General features: G+C 37.3%; 1 protein-coding gene across 3 annotated transcripts in view; it reads left to right on the top strand.

The window, feature by feature from the left end:
- Positions 1-13,140, top strand: part of GRXCR1 (glutaredoxin and cysteine rich domain containing 1) — a 349,214-nt gene that overhangs the window by 279,471 nt on the left and 56,603 nt on the right. For 2 of the 3 annotated variants that reach the window (XR_009533590.1, XR_009533588.1), the window contains one exon: positions 2,774-2,856. Coding sequence is in view for 1 of the 3 variants with exons in the window: in XM_060110554.1 (XP_059966537.1) it covers positions 2,774-3,016 (243 nt within the window). In the remaining 2 variants the exon portion in view is untranslated. Of the gene's footprint in view, positions 1-2,773; positions 3,017-13,140 lie in introns of those variants that run through there. The other variant, XM_060110554.1, reaches the window with a different exon arrangement.

Below are 13,140 nucleotides of genomic sequence, written 5' to 3'. Positions count from 1 at the left end.
GAAATGTATTTCTTATAAAATACTTCAAAAGTATGTGTACTATTGAAAAAAGTGGAACATTTTGGTAGAAATAAATGCAGTTATAGCAGTCTTTGCAGCCAGAGGAACAATGCATAATTACTCAGATAATATCAGGAAAAAGAGAAGTTTGGTGCTCTTCCAAAAGCTGCAACATTTACAGTGAGTTCCTTGATTCCCAGCTTGTTCATAATTGTGAATATGAAGAGGAACCAGAGGCTCTTGGGCATTTGGTTACTCTCTTTGAAGATCAATGCTTCTTAATCTAAAGCCTAGTAATAATCCTCTTCTCTTGTCATTAATTACATTGATGTTTTCCATTGATTTATTTTTGCTTGTTGTTTTAATCTTAAAAATTCCACAATGTGGAGTGTAATATCTTTGCAGTGTATAACTCAACACAGTATTATGTTTTAGGCCCTACACTAGTTGTTTTCTTAATCTTCTCAGCAAACCTATTAGGTAGCTACCACTACTATTAGCACATTTTACAGATGAGAAAACTGAGGCTAAACAGCTCATTAGCTTCCCAAAGACAGAGATGGTCAGAGGCAGAGTCCAGGTATATCTGATATACCTCCCTGGGGCTCTCTCCTTTCCAATGTTATAAATTAGCAGTATATAGGCCAAATTCAGCTTTCAGATATATTGTTCAGGGGTCTCAATACATTTTTTAATGGGGTGCCACTATTTAGAATGCAGAAAATTTCCTATAAAAATCCAGATTTCAAGTTTATATTTACAGTAATCATATCTGACAACACTGAATGACATGCCTGAAATCCTGAAACTTGCCTGAAGCTGGGTTATGTTTTTCCCTTTCAAATGACACTCTCCCTGCTTCTCACTAATATCTCATTTACTCCTGGTCTGCTCCAGCATTTATGACACCTGCTTGACCCCTCCAGGCCTCTGGTTTTCAACTTAGCTTCTAAACTCTATTGAGGAAAGAAAAGATTCTTACGTCTCTAATACATTTTACCATTAGGAAAAAAAAAATGTCCGGTCTCTCGGTGAAGTGGAGACCATTGCATAGCCATTTCCATCACTTCATATCTTTCTAGGACTATCTGTGTTTGCATCTGGCAAAGTGGTCTGATGATTTCTTTGAGGACAAAGTGGTGAAGCTTAGTATCTTACCTTCTGGTTCTAGTATTTAGCCATCTGGAGTGGTTTCAAATCAAAGTTTTGATTTCACAGGAGTTTATAAGTTGTGTGGTTGTCTTTCAACAATTGTAGAATTGTGGGGACTCACGTATCCCTTGATCTCATGGTATATAGTTGGGTTCTTTTCAGTCTCCTTCAAATAAGGCTATAATAAAGAGGAAGAGGGTGATGTCACCCTGGTGATGTCAGGACCTAGCTGATAAGCCCTTGCAGTGCTGGCAGGGTTTGAATGCAGTCACTGATTTCTGATGCAGCAGGAAACATAGACAAAAAAAGATTCTCTCTTTAGGAGTCTTCACCTTGGTTTTGAGAGTTGCTTGTCTCCATTTTGAGAGTGTAAGCCTCCAATTGCTTAGACTCCAATGCAGTGTACTGTTTCCTTGTTTCCTTTTTATTCCTGGCTTTGACCTGCTGCCCACCTTGATATTGGTTTCTATGCACTCTTTCTGAGCCACTATATCTTCTGTTCCTCACGGCAGAACCTTCTCACTGCACATGGGAGCCTGTCATTCAACAGAGCTCATGAATACATTTTATGCCTCTTAAACCTCAGAACAATCCTATGATATAGATCTTGTTATTCCCAGTAAATTTTGGCTCAAAAAAGCTGTAAAATTTGGTAAGTTGATGAGTAGAAGAATTTTCAAATGGTTAAATGCTAACCTTGTCTATTCTGTTCCATGTTTTGCTTTGGGTACAAGAGGCAGCTATTGTAGTTGAATGATGTCTAGAAAACATGACAAAAATAATTCAACCATTCCTTATTTCACCACATGGCATGCCATGTGAGGCATCATCAATTTTAAGATATGCCAATTACAATGGAATATTACTCAGCCATAAAAAGAAATGAAATTGAGTTATTTGTAGTGAGGTGGATGGACCTAGAGTCTGTCATACAGAGTGAAGTAAGTCAGAAAGAGAAAAACAAATACTGTATGCTAACACATATATATGGACTCTAAAAAAAGAAAATGGTTTTGAAGAACCTAGGGACAGGACAGGAAAAAAGATGCAGACGTAGAGAACAGACTTAAGGACACGGGGAGGCGAAAGGGTAAGCTGGGACGAAGTGAGAGAGTGGCATTGACATATATACATTACCAGATGTAAAATAAATAGCTAGTGAGAAGCAGCTGCAAAGCACAGGGAGATCAGCTCAGTGTTTTGTGACCACCTAGAGTGGTGGGATAGGGAGGGTGGGAGGGAGACGCAAGAAGGAGGGGATATGGGGATATATGGATATGTATAGCTGAATCACTTTGTTATACAGCAGCAACTAACACAACAATGTAAATCAGTTATACCCCAATAAAGATGTTAAAAAAAAAAGATATGCCATTGGGAACAGAAAAAATAGTGTCAATTAAATTATGTCATTTAAATTATTTGATTGTCATCCTTATTGCAATTACAGATGTTCTAAAGTGTAAAGACATGTCTTAGAATTGACAAATATGGTACTTATTCAACTTTTATTGCAGGCCTTTAATGTGTAAGATGTTGGCTGAAATGGTAATTGTCTTAAAATAAAGAGATGTAAAGAAAGCAAATGCCAAAATATTTACACTATAATGTTTTCCTTCAGCAACCATCAACGGAGCTAGAATTTGACCGCGTAGTGATTTATACCACTTGCCTTCGTGTGGTACGGACAACCTTTGAAAGGTGTGAACTGGTAAGAAAGATCTTCCAAAACCATCGGGTAAAATTTGAAGAGAAAAACATAGCTCTGAATGGTGACTATGGAAAAGAATTAGATGAACGATGCCGACGGGTTTCTGAAGCTCCTTCGCTTCCTGTCGTGTTCATCGATGGCCATTATCTTGGGGTGAGTATCTGCTAAGGAAAATCTTCTTTTTTATTGAACCCAACCAATGTTGATAGAAAGATATAAGGCTGTGACAAGGCAACTTGCATCATAGCTACCAGCATACTAGCTATTTTTTTGAGTTCAATCCAAAGGGTTTGAAGCACTTATTTCTATCCTAAATGATGTGTTGCTACAGTGTTCATCCCTGCAGAGTCATGGTGAGATGAAATCAGCATGAAATTGCCTTTTTGAATAGAAATACATTTTTTAAATGTTTAGTTGACTTGAGTTTTGCATTGTGAAACTTGACATGTGGGATAAAAACTTTTTTTTTTTTTTTTTTTTAGTGCAGGCAAGAAAAATGGAATATATGAGATATGCATTTGTGAATTCTCCTATACCCCATTATCAAACACTCAGTTTCCTACCTAATGAAACTAAGCTGACAGTCGTGAAATGAAATCAATAAGAAATGGGGCCCGGAGCCAGAATTTTATCTGCTTGTTTAAAATGATTCTTGATTTTGGTAATGCGAGAACATGAGATACAAATGCAGGCTTACGGGCGAGCAGAGAACTCCCAGAGCAGCAACAAAACATGACTGCTTCATTGCTCTTTGAATAGCGCTGTTAGCATATTTAACCCCCACTGATCTATGAACAAGCTTCATCAGTACGAAGCCCAAGAAAGGGGGCTTTGGAGAGTGCAGTTTGGAAAGAGAGAGAGCAAAGAGCCAAGGGACACCAGCAGTTGAGGGGGCTGGGACTGACTACAAGGTCACTGATCAGAGAACAAAAAGAAACAGATGGATCCTTGCATCTTGGTTTCATTTCAAATCTGGTCTTAACCTTCAGCTTCTAGGGAAGATTAGAAAAAGCCAGAGCAGGAAATGCTCCTGTTTGTTGCAGGGAGCTTGTGTCCTGATATCCTGTCTAGAGCCATGGCTGTTAGAGGCCGCCTGTCATCTTATGGAACGATTAATGCAGAGAAGCCATGATTCAGTAGCTATGATGTTATGCAATCTTACTTTTAACCAGACCTGGACACAGATAGATTCTGAACTAGAAGTAGTTTGATTCAAGTATTGAGCCTCTTATCTTATACTTCAACATATACCCGGAGGTCCCAGAAACCCATAACAATGGCAGTGATAATAATGACAGAATGAATGAATAAATAAATATATTTTAAAAAGCACTATACTATACTCTCAGCTTATATGTGTCATCTCATCTAGTTCTCAGGCCCTAGAAATCAACTCTCTGGCGCACTGGTTAAGAGGCAAGACAGCTTTGAAGTTGGGCAGCATTGTTTCAAATTCCTGCTCTGCTTCTGATTCTGGGAAATTTATAAATCACTCTGTGCCTGATTTCCTCATTTGTAAAATGATAATGATAATAGAACTTTTCTTAGGCTAATTTTGAGGATTTTACTGATATGTACACTGTATATAGTGTCTGTGTGTGTATATATATATGTGTGTGTGTGTGTGTGTGTGTGTACATATATATATATATATATATATATATATATATATATATATATATATATACATAGCTGGGTAATTGGCAGGACTAGGTCTGTCCGATTCCCCAGACCCTTGCACTCTGACACATCACCTCAAGGAAAGTGATCTTTGCTAGTTTGTTTCCTGGTGGGTTCTTAGCACCTAGAACAGGGTTTGGCATAAAGTTCTCAAAAACGTATGCTGAATGGATGTAGGAATGATGGTATATTGTCTCCTCATATTCCCTCCTTCTCTCCTAAGACATTCTTCCACAAGGAAAGAAAATCTCATAAACTCATCCACACTGCTGAGAAAATCACTGATAAGGGTTGTGGGTATTTGCATTGTAACCTGGGGGAAATTCTTCTGACAATGTAAGATATTTTTCATTGTGGAATTTTAAGTTCTGTGAAGCTACACAATTAATCTTAGTGGATGACTGCTTACTTACACAGGTACAAGGTGGGCCCCACCTGCTACTCTGCTCTTGACCAGGCTCATTTTCTTCCTTCTTTTCAATGTAACAGGCAAAATGCCTCTCTTGCTATTTGTCTTTCAGTTTCAGGGATAGAGGGAGAGTGCAACAGAGGAGGTAGGGTGCAGAGTTCTTTCTAGATTGCTTTGTCTCTGTGATCACTTTATTTACACACATGCCTAGAGGCAGAGAGATCACAGAGGTGCTACCTGTTGCTTCTGAAATTTGAAGCTAATTCCCCAAATCGGGAGAGAGGCCAGAGATGAGATTTTTTTTTCCTTTTTTTTTCTTATGAAAGGGGAATTACTTCTAAATTTATAATTCAAAATGGAGATAAACACCCCAGAACAACTTATGTAACAAATTTCCCTACTACTACAGTAGCCCCTTTATTTAGATTCCAGTGCACAGTTGCAAATGGAGTACTTTGCCAGATTATAGAGTCTTTTCCCTACAGTGTTTGCACAACTGAAATGGAAGGATGCCCTCTGCTGGGTTTTGGCATGTGGTGAAGCAAAATTTTGGGAGAGGAAAAGAAACTGATGTTGGTAGTTTCCTTAACATCTGTGATGCTTTAAACAGTTACATGAAACCATTTGATTTAGTTTAAATTTAAATAAATGAGAAAAATCAAGATGTGTGAATCATCTGCACAAATACAGCTGTCTTTAAGGATGGAGAGAAAGAAATAGACAAACAGAGCCAGAGAATGAAATAGAGACACATACAGAGGCATATGGAGGCAGAGTTCGGGAGACAGTGAGATGGGATGGAGAGAGGATGAGGACATTTCACAGCTATCTAATTTTACTGTCGTCACTGCCATCAGACCCAGGGTGGGTGGTGCCAAAGGAATTCAGTTATTTTCACTGAACGGAAGCTAATAGGACTCCTTCTATGGGCAAGAATGGAAGAATTGACAAGGATGCTCTTTTTGCCTGATGGCTGTCTTCCCCAGCCAAACTAAAAACTCAAGATGGAAACAATGGAATAGTCAAAGGAAAGAAATTACTTTAGAAAACAAATCTACACTGCCCTGGGATGCTCAGTGGTGGAGGGGGAGAGATGGGGGGAGGAGCAAGTTCAGCTTGGAACTTACTTGGGCAAGTGCCCTATTGTTTTGGCATCAGAAAAGCTTTACACAAAAAGATTGTGTTCCAACAGTTTGGACATAAATAATCTTAGAAATACCCGTAGGAAATGAGTTAGAAATAGTATCTTGATTATGGACCAACCATAAGACTCTACAGTAAGAGTTCACAAAATCCACGTTGGAACTGAGCTATGAAACGTGTAGAATGAATCCAAGTGTGGACTCCAGTAACAGAGAGAGGAATGGAAAGGCTGGTAATCTAAAGGGGTCTCTTAAATTAGCTGATATTGAGTTGTGACTGCTTGATAATTCTATATCTATTTAAAGTACTGTTTTATTCAATTTAAGAATGAAGGAATTATTATTGAGCATAGCTAGTAGACACACTAGAAATACAGACTCTAGGCATGTTTTTAGGGACTACTTCAAAAATTTCTCCAATTTTCCAATGATTTCCAATTTTCCCAGAAATAGGACATCAAGCAAGCCTCTGCCACAGTCTGGAGGTGGTCAGCTCCAGTAACTTGCTGTCTTTGCCATGGTCCACACCAGCAAAATGGATGACTTGTTCTCTGCCCTTCTTTCTACAAAATTCTCTTCCTAATAAAGTCTTGAGTGAGTGTATCTGTTTGTGGTTACTAAATAAGTCACATGTGAAAGCAGTGAGGGAAAATGGGAAATATGCTTTTTAGGTTTCTAGCCTCTCTACACTGCTATACACTCTATAGCACAGGAAGACATTCTAGAAAGAGACTGGATAGGTTACTGAGTGAGACAAACCACAGTATCTGCCAGATATGCTGTTTTCATTTATTTTGTTTTGTTTTAACCAGCTTTATTGAGGTATAATTTACATATAATAAACTACACATTTAAATTATATAATTTGATGAGTTTTGACAGATGTGTACACCCATGAATCTACCAGTACACAAAATATAGAGCATTTCCATAAGCCCCCAAATATTCCTCATGTCATTTAGCAGTTAATCCCTTCCTCCAACCCCAGTCCCCTGGTAAACATTGATCTTTCTGTCAATATAGTTTTCCATTCTTCTAATGTCTTTGTCTGGTTTTGGTATTAGGGTAGTGATGACCTCATCAAGTGAGTTTGGAAGTACACTACCCTCTGCAGTTTTAAGGTCTGGTTCTGTTTAATCCTTGGTGCAGAGCATCATATCCATTTGACATCAGTTTTCTTTTATGTGAAGGCCTTATTACATAGTACTATTGTAGTGTGGCTCTTCTGTGGATGAATTATTTCACGTCTGAAAAGTTTTTCTTTCATTTTTATTTTTAAAAGATATTTTTGCTGGGTATAGAGTTCTAGGTTGAACGTTTTTTTTTTTTTTCTTTCAGTACTTTAGAGATGTTGCTCCTCTATCTTCTCATTCACATTACTCTGATAAAAAATATGACCCCCTCCCTTATCTTTGTTTCTTTGGTTGTGACATGTCTTCTCTGCCATCCCGAACCCCACTACTTTTAAGATTTTCTCTTTAGCACCAGATTTGAGAACTTCAATTATGAAATGCCTTGGCATACTTTTCTTCATGTTTCTTTTGCTGAGGGTTCATTGACATTCTTGGCTCAGTAGGTATATAGTTTTTTATCAAATTCAAAAAACTTTCAGCCATTACTTTTAAAATATTATTTATATCTTCCTTTCTTTCTCTTCTTTTCAGAGGCTTTAATTACATGCATATCAGGCTGTTTGAAGTAGCTCCATAGCTCACTTTATTTCATTTGGGATAGTTTCTATTGCTGTGTCTCCTGTACCCCTAATCTTTTCTTATATAATATCTAATCTTCTGTTAATCCCATCTCTGTATTTTTTATCTCAGATATTGTAATTTTTATCTTTAGACATTTGATTTCTTTAAAAAATGTATCTTCCATGTCTCTACTTAATATGTTCAATATTTCTTCTAGCTTTTTGATCATATAATAACTTTTAATCTCCTTGCGTGACACTTTCATTATCTGTGTCAGTTCTGGGTTGGTTTCAATTAATTGAAATTCTGAGTACTATTTTCCACTTCTTTGCCTTCCTGGTAATTTTGATTGAATTCCACATACCTGGTTGGATAAAAGTATTTGTTATTGGGATATTTTTGTATTCATATAAATATTCTTGGGCTTTTTGCTGAGATGCAGTCAAGTTACTTGGAAATCATTTGCTATTTTGGGTTTGTTATTAAGATTTTCTAGGCAGGGCCAGAATAATGTTTAGTCCAAAGCTAAATATTCCCCAGAATGGGGACATGATCTTTTGATAACTTTACTCAATGCCCCATGAATTATAAGATTTTCCAGTCTGGCTGATGGGAACAAGCAGTATTCCCAACCGTGCCCCAGACACTGTCCCTTTTCATCCTTTCATCCAGGTTCTTTTGCTGGCCTTGAGTAGTTTCCTCACATGCATGTAATGATCATTACTCTATTGAACACAAGCTGGGCCCTCTGTCTATCTCCAGAATTCTCTGTAAAGCTGTTTACTTTCTGTCCTGTGAACTCTAGCTATCTTAGTTTCCTAGGCTCTCAGATCTATTTCCTTAACTCAGGGAATCTACCAGGTTCTGCTTTAAATTCCCCTTTCCTGTATATAGCTTGGAAAAGCTATCATGATAGTAAGCCTGGGAAACTGTAGAACTCACCTCATTTACTTCCTTCCTCTCAGAGGTCACAGTTCTTCGTTGTCTAATGTTCACTATCATGCAGACTATCCATTAAAAATCATTACTGTTTATCAAAGTGAATCATCAAGTGGTCCACTTTTAGACAGTATAACACAGTAAAGTGAAATTTTTCAGGCTGAGTGTGTATGGCATTTGTGAATTACATTTTTTTCTGAACAACAATGATTTATTTCTAAAAAAAAAAAAATCCCTAAACAAACCACAACAAACCTTGAAGCCTTAAAAATTAAGGTATTATCTTTTCTCACATTAAAAAATGTACAGGAAGATGCTCCTGGGAGGGTATAAAGTTCCATGATGTCACCCAGGACCACTTTCTATTTTATAGTTCTTAGCACATGTCTTCTACCTTGAAGGTCTCCTGGTGGACCTTATGATCCTAATACTTGCTGAAAGTATTGACATCATGCCTGCATTCCAGGCAGGATGGGAATGAGAAAGAAAAGGAAAAAGAGAAGTGCATCCTAGCTAGAGGAGTGCCCTTGTAAAGAGTTCTTCCAGAAATCTTACCCAACTTTGCATTTTATTGTTCACATTTTGTTGCAAAGTAGACTGGGAATTGTGCTCTTTCAGAGGGACACATTGATATGTTGAAAAAAACCCAGGTTTTTCTTAGAATAAAAGAGGGATCATGGATATTGGGTAGGAAGTTAGTGTCTGCCACTCTGAACAAAACTCTTTTTGAGTAGTTGACTAGAATAAGCTCCTTCATGCTGTGTGATTTACACTAATTGTTTCCTTGCACCAGACAACTCTGTAGTATTCAGTCTGTTAATGAGGGCTGCAGAGATGGTGGGAGGACTAGTGGGAGGGAATCTATGGTAAATTTGGTGTTTCTTTATGGGAATGTGTTATATGAAATTATAACTATTGTCATAAACCATCAACATAAAGTTAAGTGTTTTGTTATGTCTTGAAGCTATTCTGTCTCAAACCTCTTGAAAATATTTACCATATACTTGTGAGAAGTGGTTTTTAAATGTTGGAGTCATATGCTTCTTTGAAAATCTGTTGAAAGTTATAGACCTTCTCAGTGTACATAGACACAATTTTCTTTAAATATCAGGGCTTTCTGAGTATATATCCCTAGGTAATTAACTTTTCATTAAAAGGAGTACTTTGGAGATGGTGTCTACCGAAGTGTACCCCACTTCTTGGTTGCCTTTGAGGATTTGCCTGGCTATTGTAAATAGTGCTGCAATGAACATTGGGGTGCATGTGTCTTTTTTTTAAACATCTTTATTGCAGTATAATTGCTTTACAATGGTGTGTTACTTTCTGCTTTATAACAAAGTGAATCAGTTATACATATACATATGTTCCCATATCTCTTCCCTCTTGCAGCTCCCACCCTCCGACCCTCCCTATCCCACCCCTCTAGGTGGTCACAAAGCACTGAGCTGATCTCCCTGTGCTATGCAGCTGCTTCCCAGTAGCTATCTACTTTACACTTTGTAGTGTATATATGTCCATGCCTCTCTCTCACTTCATCCCAGCTTACCCTTCCCCCTGTCCATTCTCTAGAGGGTATGTGTCTTTATTCCCATCTTGCCCCTAGGTTCTTCATGACCTTTTTTTTTTTTTGATTCCATGTATATGTGTGAGCATATGGTATTTGTTTTTCTCTTTCTGACTTACTTCACTCTGTATGACAGACTCTAGGTCTATCCATCTTACTACAAATGACTTAATTTCATTTCTTTTTATGGCTGAGTAATATTCCATTCTATATATGTGCCATATCTTCTTTATCCATTCATCTGTTGATGGACACTTAGGATGCTTCCATGTCCTGGCTATTGTAAATAGAGCTACAATGAACATTTTGGTACATGACTCCTTTTGAATTATGGTTTTCTCAGGGTATATGCCTAGTAGTGGGATTGCTGGGTCATATGGTAGTTCTATTTCTAGTTTTTTAAGGAACCTCCATACCGTTCTCCATAGTGGCTGTACCAATTCACATTCCCACCAGCAGTGCAAGAGTGTTCCCTTTATTCCACACCCTCTCCAGCATTTATTGTTTCTAGATTTTTTGATGATGGCCATTCAGACAGGTGTGAGATGATATCTCATTGTAGTTTTGATTTGCATTTCTCTAATGAGTAAAGATGTTGAGCATCCTTTCATGTGTTTGTTGGCAATCTGTATATCTTCTGTGGAGAAATGTCTATTTAGGTCTTCTACCCATTTTTGGATTGGGTTGTTTGTTTTTTTGTTATTGAGCTGCATGAGCTGCTTATAAATTTTGGAAATTAATCCTTTGTCAGTTGCTTCATTTGCAAATATTTTCTCCCATTCTGAGGGTTGTCTTTTGGTCTTGTTTATGGTTTCTTTGCTGTGTAAAAGCTTTGAAGTTTCATTAGGTCCCATTTGTTTATCTTTGTTTTTATTTCCATTTCTCTAGGAGGTGGGTCAAAAAGAATCTTGCTGTGATTTATGTCATAGAGTGTTCTGCCTATGTTTTCCTCTAAGAGTTTGACAGGGTCTGGCATTACATTTAGGTTTTTAATCCACTTTGAGCTTATTTTTGTGTATGGTGTTAGGGAGTGTTCTAATTTCATACTTTTACATGTACCTGTCCAGTTTCTCCAGCACACCTTATTGAAGAGGCTGTCTTTTTCTCCACTGTATATTCTTGCCTCCTTTATCAAAGATAAGGTGACCATATGTGCATGGGTTTATCTCTGGGCTTTCTATCCTGTTCCATTTATCTATAGTTCTGTTTTTGTGCCAGTACCATACTGTCTTCATTACTGTAGCTTTGTAGTGTACTGTGAAGTCAGGGAGCCTGATTCCTCCAGCTCCATTTTTCATTCTCAAGATTGCTTTGGCTATTTGGGGTCTTTTGTGTTTCCATACAAATTGTGAAATTTTTTGTTCTAGTCTCTGAAAAATGACAGCGGTAGTTTCATAGGGATTGCATTAAATCTGTAGATTGCTTTGTGTAGTAGAGTCATTTTCACAATGTTGATTCTTCCAACCCAAGAACATGGTATATCTCTCCATCTATTTGTATCATCTTTAATTTCTTTCATCAGTGTCTTATAATTTTCTGCATACAGGTCTTTTGTCTCCTTTGGTAGGTTTATTCCTAGATATATTATTCTTTTTGTTGCAATGGTAAATGGGAGTGTTTTCTTAATTTCACTTTCAGATTTTTCATGATTAGTATATAGGAATGCCAGAGATTTCTGTGCATTAATTTTGTATCCTGCAACTTTACCAAATTCATTGATTAGCTCTAGTAGTTTTCTGGTAGCATCTTTAGGATTCTCTATGTATAGTATCATGTCATCTGCAAACAGTGACAGCCTTACTTCTTTTCCAATTTGTATTCCTTTTATTTCTTTTTCTTCTCTGATTGCTGTGGCTAAAACCTCCAAAACTATGTTGAATAATAGTGGTGAGAGTGGGCAGCTTTATCTTGTTCCTGATCTTAGTGGAAATGGTTTCAGTTTTTCACCATTGAGGACGATTTGGCTGTGTTTGTCATATATGGCCTTTATTATGTTGAGGAAAATTCCCTCTATGCCTACTTCTGCAGGGTTTTTATCATAAATGGGTGTTGAATTTTGTTGAAAGTTTTCTCTGCATCTATTGAGATGATAATATGGTTTTTCTCCTTCAATTTTTTAATATGGTGTATCACATTGATTGATTTGCATATATTGGATAATCCTTGCATTCCTGGAATAAACCCCACTTGCTCATGATGTGTGATCCTTTTAATGTGCTGTTGGATTCTGTTTGCTGGTACTTTGTTGAGGATTATTGCATCTATGTTCATCAGTGATATTGGCCAGTAATTTTCTTTTTCTGTGACATCTTTGTCTGGTTTTGGTATCAGGGTGATGGTGACCTCATAGAATAAGTTTGGGAGTGTTCCTTCCTCTGCTATATTTTGGAAAAGTTTGAGAAGGACAGGTGTTAGCTCTTCTCTAAATGTTTGATCGAATTTGCCTGTGAAGCCATCTGGTCCTGGGCTTTTGTTTGTTGTAAGATTTTTAATCACAGTTTCAATTTCAGTGCTTGTGATTGGTCTGTTCATATTTTCTATTCCTTCCTGGTTCAGTCTCACCAGGTTGTGCATTTCTAAGAATTTCTCCATTTCTTCCAGGTTGTCCATTTTATTGGCATAGAGTAGCTTGTAGTAATCTCTCTTGATCCTTTGTATTTCTGCAGTGTCAGTTGTTACTTCTCCTTTTTCATTTCTAATTCTATTGATTTGAGTCTTCTCCCTTTTTTTCTTGATGAGTCTGTTAATGGTTTATCAATTTTGTTTACCTTCTCAAAGAACCAGTTTTAGTTTTATTGATCTTTGCTATCGTTTCCTTCATTTGTTTTTCATTTATTTCTGATCTGATC

Source organism: Mesoplodon densirostris, chromosome 1 (genome assembly GCF_025265405.1).
Source record: "Mesoplodon densirostris isolate mMesDen1 chromosome 1, mMesDen1 primary haplotype, whole genome shotgun sequence".
In the NCBI taxonomy this organism is placed as follows: Eukaryota; Metazoa; Chordata; class Mammalia; order Artiodactyla; family Ziphiidae; genus Mesoplodon; species Mesoplodon densirostris.
The sequence above is the reverse complement of the archived record's forward strand: the minus strand, read 5'-3'. Positions and strand labels throughout refer to the sequence as shown.